This window comes from Hyperolius riggenbachi, chromosome 4 (assembly GCF_040937935.1).
Source record: "Hyperolius riggenbachi isolate aHypRig1 chromosome 4, aHypRig1.pri, whole genome shotgun sequence".
NCBI lineage: Eukaryota > Metazoa > Chordata > Amphibia > Anura > Hyperoliidae > Hyperolius > Hyperolius riggenbachi.
In genome coordinates, this window is record NC_090649.1 from 493,885,777 (window position 1) to 493,900,745 (window position 14,969).

Sequence of the window (14,969 nt, forward strand, 5' to 3'; positions counted from 1 at the left end):
ACGGGACCCGGCCCTTGAGCTGGAGAAGACAGAGGACGGAGCAATCCGTGCGGATGGGGCTGGAGGAAGCCCCAGGCATGTATAAAACTTTTAAAGTTACTCCTCTCTGGTACACTTTAAATCTGTCTAAGGCCCGTAACCCACTAGCCGCCCTTTTCTGAGCGCATGTGATTTAAAAAAATCTAGCTAATGTAATGCTATGTGTGTGATCCCACAAAAAGGAGTAGTCAAGCAACTCCTGCTACCCATATTACTACTTACCTAAGGCTTCCTTCAGCTCCTCGCAGCCGCTATGTCCCTCGCCGCAGACTGGACACTCCGTATTGAGCACCCGCCAGCGCTCTCTCTTGTGCATTCAAAAGTAGAGCCGCTGGTATTCGGGAGCCCCAACGCTTCCGAAGGCTGTCGAAGTCTCTTCCAGCGGGAGATACAAACGGAGGAGCCTGCGGGGGAACGAGGAGACCGGGAGGAGACCGGGAAGGCTATAGGACCCACAGCCTTCCCTCTCCTTAGGTATCTGTTTTTTATTTCCAATAACGGACTCACTAGAACACGTATTACTGAAATTACAATATTACCTATGTGAAGAATACTGGAGCACTGCTTCATTACAGTACGAGTGTATTTAGAAATCTATTACACGAGTCCCAAATTGTGCAGCAATTAAGAACACAATTCTAGTGCATTATTGGGATTTCTTGTGCATTATAGGGGTTTTATTCTTTGAAGGAGATCAGAAATCCTGTCTGCCTATTTACAAAGCCCGCCCTCCATTGCAGCTTGTATACTGTGTACACTGATGGGTCTGCATTCTGCCAGCTGCCCTACACCTCTTCCCTGCTAGGATGCTACCGCTGTCCATTCTATATGAAATCTGTGGTCACACATCTGTGATCTATAAAAAGGTCTGATCAATGCTCTGTGCAGATCATTTCCTGTTCCTGTCTGTGGAGAAGGAGGAAGGACAACAACAGCAAGGATGGTACAGAGGAATCATCCTATTGGACCATCGTCATGCGATTATGTACACAGGAATGAAGAGATCAAAGATCGTGAACAATGGGCGCAAAGCACAGGCTGCAGGTGGAGGAAAGCAGCATGGTACAAAAACAAATTGGCAGCCTGGGGGTTCTTCATTCACTTTAAAGGACAACTAGAACTACCCAAAAAAAGTTAGGAAGAGGCGGTAATGCTCTGTATTCCCTTAGAGCACAGGTGTCAAACACAAGGACCGAAGGGCTAAATGCGGCCCTCCATGCCATTTTATGTGGCTCTACAAAAGCACCAAATGTACATCTTGCAAGCAGCAAATGAACTGCAGCAGACTGCCGGTGACCGTGCTACTGGTGAAAGAGAAACTGAACTGAAAATAAAAAGTCCACATAAACATACACAGGCCATACTTACCTTCCATGTAGTCTGCTCCTCAATTTCTTTCTCCTCTCCTGCGTCCCTTTTGCCCACTGATCAATGGAATTCTCTGTCCTCCATTTTAAAAATGGTCATTACCCCGTAACAGCTTCCTGGTCAGCAAACTGTTAAACTGTAATATCGCCCACTTGAGCCACAGGGAAACATGGACATTACCTTGCACATTCAGTTGTAACTGACAGCTGCTGATATATAACTGACAGCAACTGGTATATTTCAGTTCTGACAAAATTTTGTCAGAACTAGAAGGGACAACTGTAAGAAGAAAATGCTGAGCTTGTGAGAGGAACTGACGGTGAGGTTAGTATGTAATATCCATTTGCAGCTATGTCATGTGCTTATTTTAAATAATTTTCCTCACTTCAGGTTCCCTTTAAAGTATTGTCAGTTTGAGGAGGGGTGCAGGAACAACCCACGGGAACCGCCCCTCACACCATTCTCCCCCCCCCCCCCCCGCAAAATTACCAGGGAATCCAAACACCTTCATGTGGCTAGTAATATAACCCCACTACCTCAACTTTGCTAAAAAAAAAAAAAAAACTTGAGGAAGTGAAGGATAGCATCTTGCCTTGGGACACATTTCATCTTGATCCCTTTCTGCTGAAGTAGCACTGAAGCAGGTAAATATTAAACTGCTCCGCTGCACTACATTGCAGGAGAAGGAGCTGGCCAACATGGTCACTACAGCTACGCTACTTAATTTGAGGCAGTTCAACTTAGACAATGTTTTCAATTTTGGCCCCAAACATGATTGAGTTGGACACCTCTGCCTTAGAAATGTCCTGTTCCCCTCTGCGTTCCCACGCCAGGCCCCCATTCCAGCCTCCCAACGTTAAAGAGGCCTTCAGGTCTTCTCGGAAGGCCACTGTAATACTCGGGTCTTCCAAGTACTTCCAAAGACGAGCAGCTCCACATGCGAGCGTCTTCAGAAGTATTCGGAGACCCGCAGACGGCGAGGGGACCGGGAACACTGAGGGATCCACAGCCTTCCCTCTTCTTAGGTAACTTTTTTGTTTTAGGAGATTACAGTTGTCCTTTAACCCCCTTGCCGGTTATCCCGAGCTCAGCTCGGGGTAACCTGCGCAGGAGGATTTCTCAGGCCCCGCTGGGCCGATTCCTATGAAATAAAAAGGAGCACACGCAGCCGGCACTTTGCGAAAGAGGGTCCCCCCAGCCGCCCGAGCCCAGCGCAGCCGGAACAAACAGTTCCGGCCAGCGCTAAGGGCTGGATCGGAGGCGGCAGACGTCAGCTGACGTCCATGACGTCACTCCGCTCGTTGCCATGGCGACGAGGAAAGCGAAACAAGGAAGGCCGCTCATTGCGGCCTTCCTTGTTACTTTTGATCGCCGGAGGCGATCAAAAGTGCGGAAACGGAGCGCCCTCTAGTGGGCTTTCATGCAGCCAACTTTCAGTTGGCTGCATGAAATGGTTTTTTTTTTAATTAAAAAAAAACCCTCCCGCAGCCTCCCTGGCGATTTTAATAGAACGCCAGGGAGGTTAATGGAACAAAGCCTAAATTAACACATTCTTGTTTGAAATACACATCCTGTCACAAGGAAAAGTATGAATTAAGAGATTTTGGATAGCATGTTTTGCATTTAACCACACTACCATTCGCCCTACCTCTCAGGCCCACTGTCTGGGTGTCACACTGGACTCCGCACTCTCCTTCACTCCCCACATCCAAAACCTCACAAAGTCCTGCAACTTCCACCCTTTCCTGACCTCTGCCACCACCAAACTCCTCATCCATGCCCTCATAATTTCCCGCCTTGACTACTGCAATGTCCTTCTGTCTGGTCTCCCTATGACCTGAACAGCCCCGCTGCAGTCCATCATGAATGCGGCTACCAGAATTATCCACTCCTCCCATCGCTCCACCACAGCAACTCCTCTCTGTGAATCCCTCCACTGGCTTCCTATCCAGTCCAGAATCAGATTCAAGATACTGTGTCTGACCTACAAATCTGTCCACAAAACCTGTCCAACCTACATTTCCGATCTTACTCAGAGGTACACACCTAGCCGCTCAATCCACTCCTCCAATGAACTTCGCCTAACCGCCCCCCGCATCACCCTGTCCCATGCACGCCTCCAGGACTTCTCAAGAGCTGCTCCAACACTATGGAACTTCCTACCTCTACCCATTAGGGCAGCCCCCTCCAACATCTTAAAGAAGGCCCTCAAAACTCACCTTTTCATTCTGACCTACCCCACCCCCAATGGGCAGTGTCCTGCTTTTGTGTCCTACCCTACCCATCCTATGCATTTAAGTGAACCTAACTTGCCTAATCTCCATGCTCCATCCAGTGACTGACTAAGCATTACCTTGTACTCATACTGTGCTGTGTGATCTGGTCTTTCTTGTATTCCTGTATTGTCTTATTGCTGTATGTCACCCCTAAATATTGTCTGTAACCTAAACTAATCTCCAGCGCTGCGTAATATGCTGGCGCTTTATAAATACAATAAATAAATAATAAATACAAATATAACACAAACGTATGGCATGGGCACCACTAACACTGCCAATCCATGCATGCATTCAAGGAAAACATTAAATCAATACTCACCCTGATTGTCATGTACCCAACATACGCATCTTCTGAGCCCTCCATGAACACAAACGTTGAGTCTCTAGTGTTTTCAATGATAACTTTGTCTGCAACCTTTCCCGGCGCTGTGAAGCCAAATCACACAAAACACTGGTTACCTTACATCACATTAACACACTACGTCAGGGGGTTGGGACACACACACTGTTACCCTACCTGCACCAATCATCGTTATCGGGGACTCGATGTAGATCCATTCATCTGTGTAGATGCCAGAATGCACAAAGATAAGACCATCAAAGTGCGCCTCCTGAACGCCCCCCAGAGCATCTTCAATGGTGTCGTAATACTAGGAGGAAACAGCAGACGCACACAAGCATTTACTGACACAGCAGCACCCAAGCATTTACTGACAGCACACAAGCAATTTACTGACAACAGCACACAAGCATTTACTGACACAGCAGCACCCAAGCATTTACTGACAGCACACAAGCAATTTACTGACAGCACACAAGCAATTTACAGACACAGCAGCACACAAGCAATTTACAGACACAGCAGCACACAAGCCTTTACAGACACAGCAGCACACAAGCCTTTACAGACACAGCAGCACACAAGCCTTTACAGACACAGCAGCACACAAGCCTTTACAGACACAGCAGCACACAAGCCTTTGAAGACACAGCAGCACACAAGCCTTTACAGACACAGCAGCACACAAGCCTTTACAGACACAGCAGCACACAAGCCTTTACAGACACAGCAGCACACAAGCCTTTACAGACACAGCAGCACACAAGCCTTTACAGACACAGCAGCACACAAGCCTTTACAGACACAGCAGCACACAAGCCTTTACAGACACAGCAGCCCACAAGCCTTTACAGACACAGCAGCCCACAAGCCTTTACAGACACAGCAGCCCACAAGCCTTTACAGACACAGCAGCCCACAAGCCTTTACAGACACAGCAGCCCACAAGCCTTTACAGACACAGCAGCCCACAAGCCTTTACAGAGAGCACACAAGCCTTTACTGACACAGCAGCACACGCGCCTTTACTGACAGCAGCACAAGCAATTTACTGACACAGCAGCACATAAGCCTTTACAGACAGCTTGCACCCAAGCCTTTACAGACAGCTTGCACCCAAGCATTTACTGACAGCTTGCACCCAAGCCTTTACAGACAGCTTGCACCCAAGCCTTTACTGACAGCTTGCACCCAAGCCTTTACTGACAGCTTGCACCCAAGCCTTTACAGACAGCTTGCACCCAAGCCTTTACTGACAGCTTGCACCCAAGCCTTTACTGACAGCTTGCACCCAAGCCTTTACTGACAGCTTGCACCCAAGCCTTTACTGACAGCTTGCACCCAAGCCTTTACTGACAGCTTGCACCCAAGCCTTTACTGACAGCTTGCACCCAAGCCTTTACTGACAGCTTGCACCCAAGCCTTTACTGACAGCTTGCACCCAAGCATTTACTGACAGCTTGCACCCAAGCATTTACTGACAGCTTGCACCCAAGCATTTACTGACAGCTTGCACCCAAGCATTTACTGACAGCTTGCACCCAAGCATTTACTGACAGCTTGCACCCAAGCATTTACTGACAGCTTGCACCCAAGCATTTACTGACAAGCTTGCACCCAAGCATTTACTGACAGCTTGCACCCAAGCATTTACTGACAGCTTGCACCCAAGCATTTACTGACAGCTTGCACCCAAGCATTTACTGACAGCTTGCACCCAAGCATTTACTGACAGCTTGCACCCAAGCATTTCCTGACAGCTTGCACCCAAGCATTTACTGACAGCTTGCACCCAAGCATTTACTGACAGCACCCAAGCATTTACTGACAGCACCCAAGCATTTACTGACAGCACCCAAGCATTTTTTACTGACAGCACCCCAAGCATTTACTGACAGCAGCACAAGGACAGCCTCTGCTCATACCACATAGAGACTGGCACTTACCAGCATGTTTTCTCTGCCTTTATATCTCGTGGGATTGCTGTAAAAATGTTCTGCAAACCCTGGTTTCACGTGAGCTCCTTTATACTGTGACAAGCAGAAAAAGAAAAATACTGTGAATTTTTAAATGTCTAAAGGGAGTTTTATGTATAGCACCTTAGCATGCTGCACTATCACTGCTCAGCAATTTCTACTTATGAGAAAACATCTGGGAATCCACTCCAAAAATGCTGTTTGGACTTAAAGCGGACCTGAACTCAGATCATCCCTCTGCTCTAAAATATACACAACAGCATTATAACCTTTACAGAAAAACACTTCTTTGTTACAGCTGATACAAATCCTAAAATAAATCTGCACTGTTTCTACTACCGGATTCATGAAGCATACATATTGTTAACAGTCTGTGCTTTCAAATGAGCTTACCTGCCATCTCTGATATGTGACACAGGGGAGAGATCAAATGACAACTCTTGTGATTACTCACAAATAAGGGGGAATTAGACAGGCTAAACTCTAAAATACATACCCGCCCAAACCACCCTTCAAACGATCCCCCTCAAGACCAACCTTTTCCTGCACCCCCCCCCCCCCCCCGTACCATTTCTGCTGGGCACCCCTAACCCCCCCCCCAAACTACCTATTGTGTCTCTCCTCCCTTTAGATTGTAAGCCTCCAGCAGGTTACACCACTCTAGTGTTTCCAGCTCTATTATACAATCTCACCGTCAGTCACCCCTCTTGTGGACTAGAACAGACTATTTTAAACACGGACACAGAACTACTGTTAAGGTAGCCATACACTAGTCGATTTGCCATTAGATCGACCAACTGACAGCTCCCTATCTGATCGAATCTGATCAGAGAGGGATCGTATGGCTGCCTTTACTGCAAACAGATTGTGAACCGATTTCAGCCTGAAACCGATCACAATCTGTTGAGCTGCTCCTGCCCCCCCCCCCCCCCCGTATACATTACCTGAAGCTAGCTCCGGGTCCTCTTCTCCGCGCTGCACCGCATCCCAGCATCCCGCACCGCATCCCAGCGTACACTGTGTCACTCCGTGACCAGGAAGTTCAAATAGAGCGCCCTCTATTTGAACTTCCTGCCCACTGCAGTGACACAGGAAGTTAATGTACGCTGGGATGGAGCAGGAACAGAGCGGTGCAGAGCGGAGAAGATGACTGGGAGCCAGCATCAGGTAATGTATACCTGTATCGGATTGGCCGCCGCTAGCAACGTGCTCCCTACCCGCGCCCGATCGACGGTAATTTCCCGCACGGCGCGATCGACGGACCGATCCGATTTCGGGAGAAAATCGGATCGCCGGGTGCGTTTAGGGCGAACGATTGGCAGCAGATTCGATCCCAGTGATCGAATCTGCTGTCGAAACGGCAGCAAATCGGGCCAGTGTATAGCCAGCTTTACAGTGTTCTCCCCAGGCTTTTACCAAGGTGCTCCATCCGGCTAATTTTGGTGACCACCCGGGCAGGGGTTTCGTTGTCTCGTCGCTCGTTCCGTCCAACCTTAAACCAACTTCGGCCCGAAAATCTTGCGGCATGCGCATTCGTCCATGCAACAGATTTCTGTCCCGAAATTGAACGCTTTGTCGGTCGGGCATGAACTTGGTAGCACCAAGTTACATCCAATTGGATTATAATAATTGAATTGGATGGTCGATCGGCCACCATGTCGCCTGATGTATGGCCACCTTTAGGAGGTCCAAAAGACCAAACCGTGCAGCTCCAAGAGAGGAGTTTGCACTTCGCACTTCAGTCTTATGGCTAATGCATGCCATGCAATTGTCCCGTCAGATCGACTGATCGATCATTTCTGAAGCAGGTGGTTTGGGCACACGGCGTTCAGCGGCAGGTGCCAAAATTACATCTCCCTCCGAGTTGCAGCCACGCCGCCGGGGAGTTTTGCACCAGCAGGGAGAGGAGTCAATCATCTCTCCAGGCGATCAACTTACCATGTGTACATACGTATGCATCATTTCCGGCTTGTCTGATCTGCTTCTGATGGAGAAAGGGATTAATTTGTGCAGTACTGGTCTCAAAATTGATCCCTTTCTCCATCCAAAGCAGTCCAGGCAGGCTGGAAATTATCACTCGATCCATTGATCTGACAAGAAAATTGCACAGTGTGCATCAGCCATAAAGCCTCATACACAGGTATGCGGCAAAATCAGCAGAGAGGCGGTGTACTCCCCAGAAATTTTTTTCCAGCCGGATGGCATGAAAAAGTAGCTGGGTGGCATGAAAAAGTAACCAGGTGGGGCGAGATGACTGAATGCAGGGCTGGTGTTTTTCTGCTTACAGCATAGGAGGAAGTGAGCTGATGACAGCCGGGTGCTCACCAAAACTAGCCGGGTGGAGCACCCGGCTAAAAGAGCCTGGGGAGAACACTGGAGAGGGATCGGGACTCGATCCTTCGGGGGACAGTGTGGGACTGAGGCTGTACAGAAGCGTCACTGGCTAGTTCTGCTATGATCCAGGGAGGAGGGGGTCCAACAGATTGCAATTTGAGTAGCATCATGCAGCGGACATGGTGCGCGGGGAGAATGCCCTTGCTCAGCCAAGTCAATCCGCCAGGCAGATCGATTCACCCGAGCATCCAGTTGGGATCGGGGGCCACTGTACACAGGCTAGATTCTTGTCAGAGGGGGTCGTTATTGTTGCCTCGGCCAAGTTTAATCTAGCCTGTACGAGGCTTAAAGTGAACCAAGCACCATTTTAGCACCCGGGGCATCTCAATTGTACGTTATGAATTCATGCCAACAATGTAGCTCATTAATTAAAAGAGGTAGAATTGAAGTTTTTTTTTTTAATATTTAAACATTTAGCAGAAGCTTTTTATTATCCTACTTCTGAGGCCTGCCCGATCACAGATAGTTCAGGCGGATAAGGACTGATGTAATGATTTTATTGCACACATTAGCAGAGAGCAAACAAAAGCTTTCAGCAGTAGGGGGTGGGGAGATGGGATCTGTGACTTCTCTAAAATCTTTGAAGCACAGTAACCTATCTTTGCACATTCCGCAGTATAAATAATGGGCAGCTAGAAGGGCAGGGGAGACCATGGCAGCTCCCATAGCTATAAGAAACCAGAACAAACTGCAGAAGAAAGGTGGCCCTTGGTTGCCTTTAAGTTCATCCCCTCAAGAGAGGAGGAGCTTCAATCCCACTCAGCTTTGACACCCAGACTCCACATGCTCCAACAGCTGATTTCACCTAACAAGGAGACTTAAGATTTGAATTTGCTGTAAGAATCATGAGTGATCCACATACCAGCTGCTGAAAACTCTCCTTCCAGGGGTTTGGATGTTCATACTCTTCAGGATTAATCTGATAAAATTTCCCAGGTTCTGGATGCATCAGAGGCCTTGTAAATTCAAACACTTCCATATATAATCGTTTCCTGAAAAGAAAAACAGCATGAGGCAACACTGATCCTTATCACAGCATTTACATAAGTATGTAGTCTATTAATAGCTCTTGTACAACAAACCAGTTCCTGACAAGCTGCTATTCCCTACCTGTCAGAGGATTGCCTGCATTGCTGCCTCCTCTGTGCTGCTACGCAAGCATTGCTGCACCGTAACCATAGCATCAGTATGTCACAGCAGCATGATCACACACAGGAACAACTCCCCCTGTCAGAAGATTGCCTGCATTGCTGCCTCGACGCTACTACACCAGCATTGCTGCACAGTAACCACAGCATCAGCATGTCACAGCAGCATGATCACCTGATCACACACAGGAACAACTCCCCCTACCTGTCAGAGGATTGCCTGCATTGCTGCCTCCTCCTAGCTTCTACGCAAGCATTGCTGCACAGTAACCACAGCATCAGTGTGTCACAGCAGCGTGATCACCTGATCACACACCGGAACAGCTCCCCCTACCTGTCAGAGGATCGCCTGCATTGCTGCCTCCTCCTAGTAATTACGCAAGCATTGCTGCACAGTAACCACAGCATCAGTGTGTCACAGCAGCGTGATCACCTGATCACACACAGGAACAGCTCCCCCTACCTGTCAGAGGATTGCCTGCATTGCTGCCTCCTCCTAGCTTCTACGCAAGCATTGCTGCACAGTAACCACAGCATCAGTGTGTCACAGCAGCGTGATCACCTGATCACACACCGGAACAGCTCCCCCTACCTGTCAGAGGATCGCCTGCATTGCTGCCTCCTCCTAGTAATTACGCAAGCATTGCTGCACAGTAACCACAGCATCAGTGTGTCACAGCAGCATGATCACATACAGGAACAGCTCCCCCTACCTGTCAGAGGATTGCCTGCATTGCTGCCTCCTCCTAGCTTCTACGCAAGCATTGCTGCACAGTAACCACAGCATCAGTGTGTCACAGCAGCGTGATCACCTGATCACACACCGGAACAGCTCCCCCTACCTGTCAGAGGATTGCCTGCATTGCTGCCTCCTCCTAGTAATTACGCAAGCATTGCTGCACAGTAACCACAGCATCAGTGTGTCACAGCAGCGTGATCACCTGATCACACACAGGAACAACTCCCCCTACCTGTCAGAGGATCGCCTGCATTGCTGCCTCCTCTACTCTGCTATGCAAGCATTGCTGCACAGTAACCACAGCATCAGTGTGTCACAGCAGCATGATCACCTGATCACACACCGGAACAGCTCCCCCTACCTGTCAGAGCATTGCCTGCATTGCTGCCTCCTCTACTCTGCTATGCAAGCATTGCTGCACAGTAACCACAGCATCAGTGTGTCACAGCAGCATGATCACCTGATCACATACAGGAACAGCTCCCCCTACCTGTCAGAGGATTGCCTGCATTGCTGCCTCCTCCTAGCTTCTACGCAAGCATTGCTGCACAGTAACCACAGCATCAGTGTGTCACAGCAGCGTGATCACCTGATCACACACCGGAACAGCTCCCCCTACCTGTCAGAGCATTGCCTGCATTGCTGCCTCCTCTACTCTGCTATGCAAGCATTGCTGCACAGTAACCACAGCATCAGTGTGTCACAGCAGCATGATCACCTGATCACATACAGGAACAGCTTCTCATACAATAACAAACATTTTAGAATTCAAAAACAAACTTCATAATACAAAATAAAAAGTTGTGTAGGACAGCAATTTCCCTACAGATTCCTTTCAAAATAAACTAAAAAAGAAAGAAAACTGACCCAACAGATCTCAGCAATGGAAAAACATTGGCCAAGTTATACAGATTCAGCTCATTGCCACAAATCTGTCAGAGCCCACCAATCTCATTTACGGAAAACCCCAATGTTACCTACTACATCCGTAACACTAACCACCCCCACCGTATCTTTGTCTGACATAAGAAGGTGAGAGGTATATGGAGGCTGCCATATTTCCTAATACATAATACCAGTTGCCTGGCTGCCCTGCTGGTCTATTTGGTTGCAGTTGAGCCTGAATCGCACACCTGAAACCAACATGGCAAATGCAGTCACACTTCAAGGGGAACTGAAGTAAGAGGTATATAGAGGCTGCCATATTTATTTCCTTTTAATCAATACCAGTTGCCTGGCAGCCCTGCTGGTCTATTTCTCTGCAGTAGTATCTGAATCACACCAGAAACAAGCATGCACCTAGTCTTGTCAGATCTGACTATAAAGTCCAAAACACCTGATCTGCTGCATGCTTGTTCAGGGGCTATGGCTAATAGTAGTATTAGAGGCAGAGGATCAGCAGGGCTGCCAGGCAACTGGTATTGCTTAAAAGGAAATAAACATGGCAGCCTCCACATCTCTCTCTTCAGTTCCCCTTTCAGTCAGAGCACCTGATCTGCATGCTTGTTCAGAAGTATAAGCTGAAAGTATAAGAGGCAGAGGATCAGCAGGACAGCCAGGCAATGTGCATTGCTTAAAAATAAATAAATAGGTCAGCCTCCATGTCCCTTTCAGTTCAGGTGTGCTTTAACTCTAGACTCACCCACCGTGACAGTAACCATAAACATAACACTAACCACGCCCCATCAGAACCCCAACACAAATCTCATACATCGCAATCCCAGTACAAGTTTTACTGACTGTGATTCAAATATTATCCACTATAACCCCAACACTGACCTCACCCATCCAGAACCACAACGCTAACCCCTGCCAGCCACACCAACAAAAACTATAACCACTGTAACACTAACCCCACCCTTATCCATCCAACTCCACTCTTCAGAATGCAGCACTAACCCCACCCAGCATAATCCTAACCCCACCCTCATCCATCCAACTCCACTCCTCAGAATGCAGCACTAACCCCACCCACCATAATCCTAACCCCACCCTCATCCATCCAACTCCACTCCTCAGAATGCAGCACTAACCCCACCCACCATAATCCTAACCCCACCCTCATCCATCCAACTCCACTCCTCAGAATGCAGCACTAACCCCACCCACCATAATCCTAACCCCACCCTCATCCATCCAACTCCACTCTTCAGAATGCAGCACTAACCCCACCCAGCATAATCTTAACCCCACCCTCATCCATCCAACTCCACTCTTCAGAATTCAGCACTAACCCCACCCACCATAATCTTAACCCCACCCTCATCCTCATTCAGAATGCAGCACTAAGCCCACCCACCATAATCTTAACCCCACCCTTATCCATCCAACACCACTCTTCAGAATGCAGCACTAACCCCACCCACCATAATCCTAACCCCACCCTAATCCATAAGAACTCCACCTCCACTCTTCTGAATACATCACTAACCTCACCCACCAAATCTCAAAAAACTAACCTCACTCAGAGCCCCAAAATGATCCTCATTCACCAGAACCCTATCCTCAAACACTAGAGCTCCAAAACTATCCCCACTCATTCACACCCAAAGCTCTGGTATTAGGAGGACTTAATTCACAACCTTAATACAAGCTACTGGGACCCCAACATTAATCTTAACTCCTGATAGCCCAATCATTACCTCAGCCATTTAAACCCCACCCAGGGATCAAGGTCTTCAAAAGTCACAAAATTAGGTCCACAAAGAAAATTCAAAAAGAAGCACCTACCATAAAATAGGGTCATTTGCAAGTTCACTAAAACGCTTGCAAACACAAGCCGCTCGACAGAGGTCCTGCTCCAACAGGTACGAGAAGATCTTCAGCACCACTTCATCCGGCAGCTTTTCCTGAAGGTACTGTTCTGCCGGTGCTGCTGTAAAAGCAATAGAAAGTAGTCAGGACACTAAACTCTACATCTGCTGAAGGAAGCAAACAAGCCAAAAATGCAGAAGATTTGCTCGCTGGAAATGGGGAGAGATAAAATGATACAACCATGTTGCTAAAGAACCTACCTTCACCAAAGGAAAAATACAGCAGTCTCAACTAAAAGGGCCCGTTTCCACTAGCCGCAAATTCGCATTGCACCAAACCTGAAGCCAATACATGTCAACGGAGTAGTTTCCACTGCATGTAAATTTTCAGATGCAATACGACCCTGGAAAATTATGGATGGTATCTGAAGATATCCACAGCATGCATCAGATTCCCCTAGACCATACATGTCAAACTCTGGCCCATGGGCCAAATCTGGCCCTCAGAGCCATTCAATTTGGCCCTCAAGGGGTTACCCCACTTTGCATTATGTTTGGCCTACTCAAGACCACCAGGGAAGCTATACTGGAAGTGAATCTCTAGAACACCAGGGAGGCCATATGGGGGAGGAAGGGGGAAAGTGCTAAACATTAGGAAACTGGGTGGGGGCCTCTAGACATCAGGAAACTGTATAGGGAAGGGATGATCACTAGACACCAGGGAACTTTACGAGGAAGGGAGGACCACCACTAGACACCAAGGAAGTGTATAGGAGTTGGAGGGGGGCAATTAGACACCAGGGAACATTATAAGCTGGCCAGTAGACTGAGGTTGGCCCAGGGCTAGATCTCAGTGTTCAATTTCGGCCCACTTTGTATCGGAGTTTGACACCACTGCCCTAGACAGAAACAGACGCACGCATCCAGACTTCTGGAAGACAATCGGAAAGTCACCTGCGTTGCGATGCAATCGTATCCGGGCACTGGAAATGGGCTTAACGCCCTTTTCTTGCCGGGCGGATGGAGTTTACTGATGGCTGGCCGAGAGCCTTGTTCTACACTCACCCCACCCGCCACGACATCACTCGCGCAAAGCCCTCCTCCCCATGCATAGCAATAGAACACATTGCTAGCCTAGAGGCTAGTGACGTGTCTGTGCAGTATCAGCGCTACACTGTTGCCCGGTTCCGCGTACGGGTGAAAGAGGCTTCAATCCTCCTAAGATGGGTTAATCACCTTACAAAGCACTATATATCAGCAACATACAATGCTGCTTTATCATCATTCCTCAGCAATTTGAAAGTAGATACACACTAGCCAAAAAGGGGAACTAAACAATTTGCATGATGAGTTAGCTGGCTGCATTCGGTTTCTTGCAATAAGGGCATAATGTGTCCATATAAGGAAAGTTTTTCTGCAATTTTCAAATTACTAAGGGTCAATACTGGCCTTAAAGTGATATGGGCACCATATTTGAAAAACCGAGAACCTTCCCTAAGGTCACCTAAAGGTGCCCATACTTCTAGTGACTTGGCAGCCGATTAACCAGGGCTGTGGAGTCGAGGGGTCAGAGCAATTTGGGGCACCGATCTTCGGAGGTTTCATAAATTGAGGAGTCGGGAGTCGGATGATTTTTGTACAAAATCCACAGCCCTGGTAAGTATTGGACTAAGGAAAGGGGGGAGGGGAGGTAACTTCGAACCAGCAAGGTGGAAGTTGGGTCACGAGGCCGATTCCCGAGAGATTTTGCGCTGAAATCGTTCAGAATCGGCCTGCGATGTATGGTCAGGCAGAAGATCTCTCTCCGATTAGATTCAATCACAGAGAGATTGGTCTCTTCATCTGATGTGAGCGCCCCTTTAAAGGAATCATCAGGCTGTAAGGCCCCCTCCCCGATCTACTTATCAGTGGCTTCCTCCAGAAATACTGTGCC

At 48.2% G+C, this 14,969-nt stretch overlaps 1 protein-coding gene across 2 annotated transcripts in view; it reads right to left on the bottom strand.

Moving 5' to 3' along the window:
- Window positions 1-14,969, bottom strand: part of FBXO11 (F-box protein 11) — a 166,622-nt gene that overhangs the window by 51,116 nt on the left and 100,537 nt on the right. The window contains exons 4-8 of one of the 2 annotated variants that reach the window (XM_068233055.1): window positions 13,014-13,155; window positions 9,259-9,388; window positions 5,973-6,056; window positions 4,204-4,336; window positions 4,006-4,112 (exon numbers count right to left, since the gene is read on the bottom strand). In XM_068233055.1, the coding sequence (XP_068089156.1) occupies window positions 4,006-4,112; window positions 4,204-4,336; window positions 5,973-6,056; window positions 9,259-9,388; window positions 13,014-13,155 (596 nt within the window). Of the gene's footprint in view, window positions 1-4,005; window positions 4,113-4,203; window positions 4,337-5,972; window positions 6,057-9,258; window positions 9,389-13,013; window positions 13,159-14,969 lie in introns of both variants that reach the window. The other variant, XM_068233054.1, reaches the window with a different exon arrangement.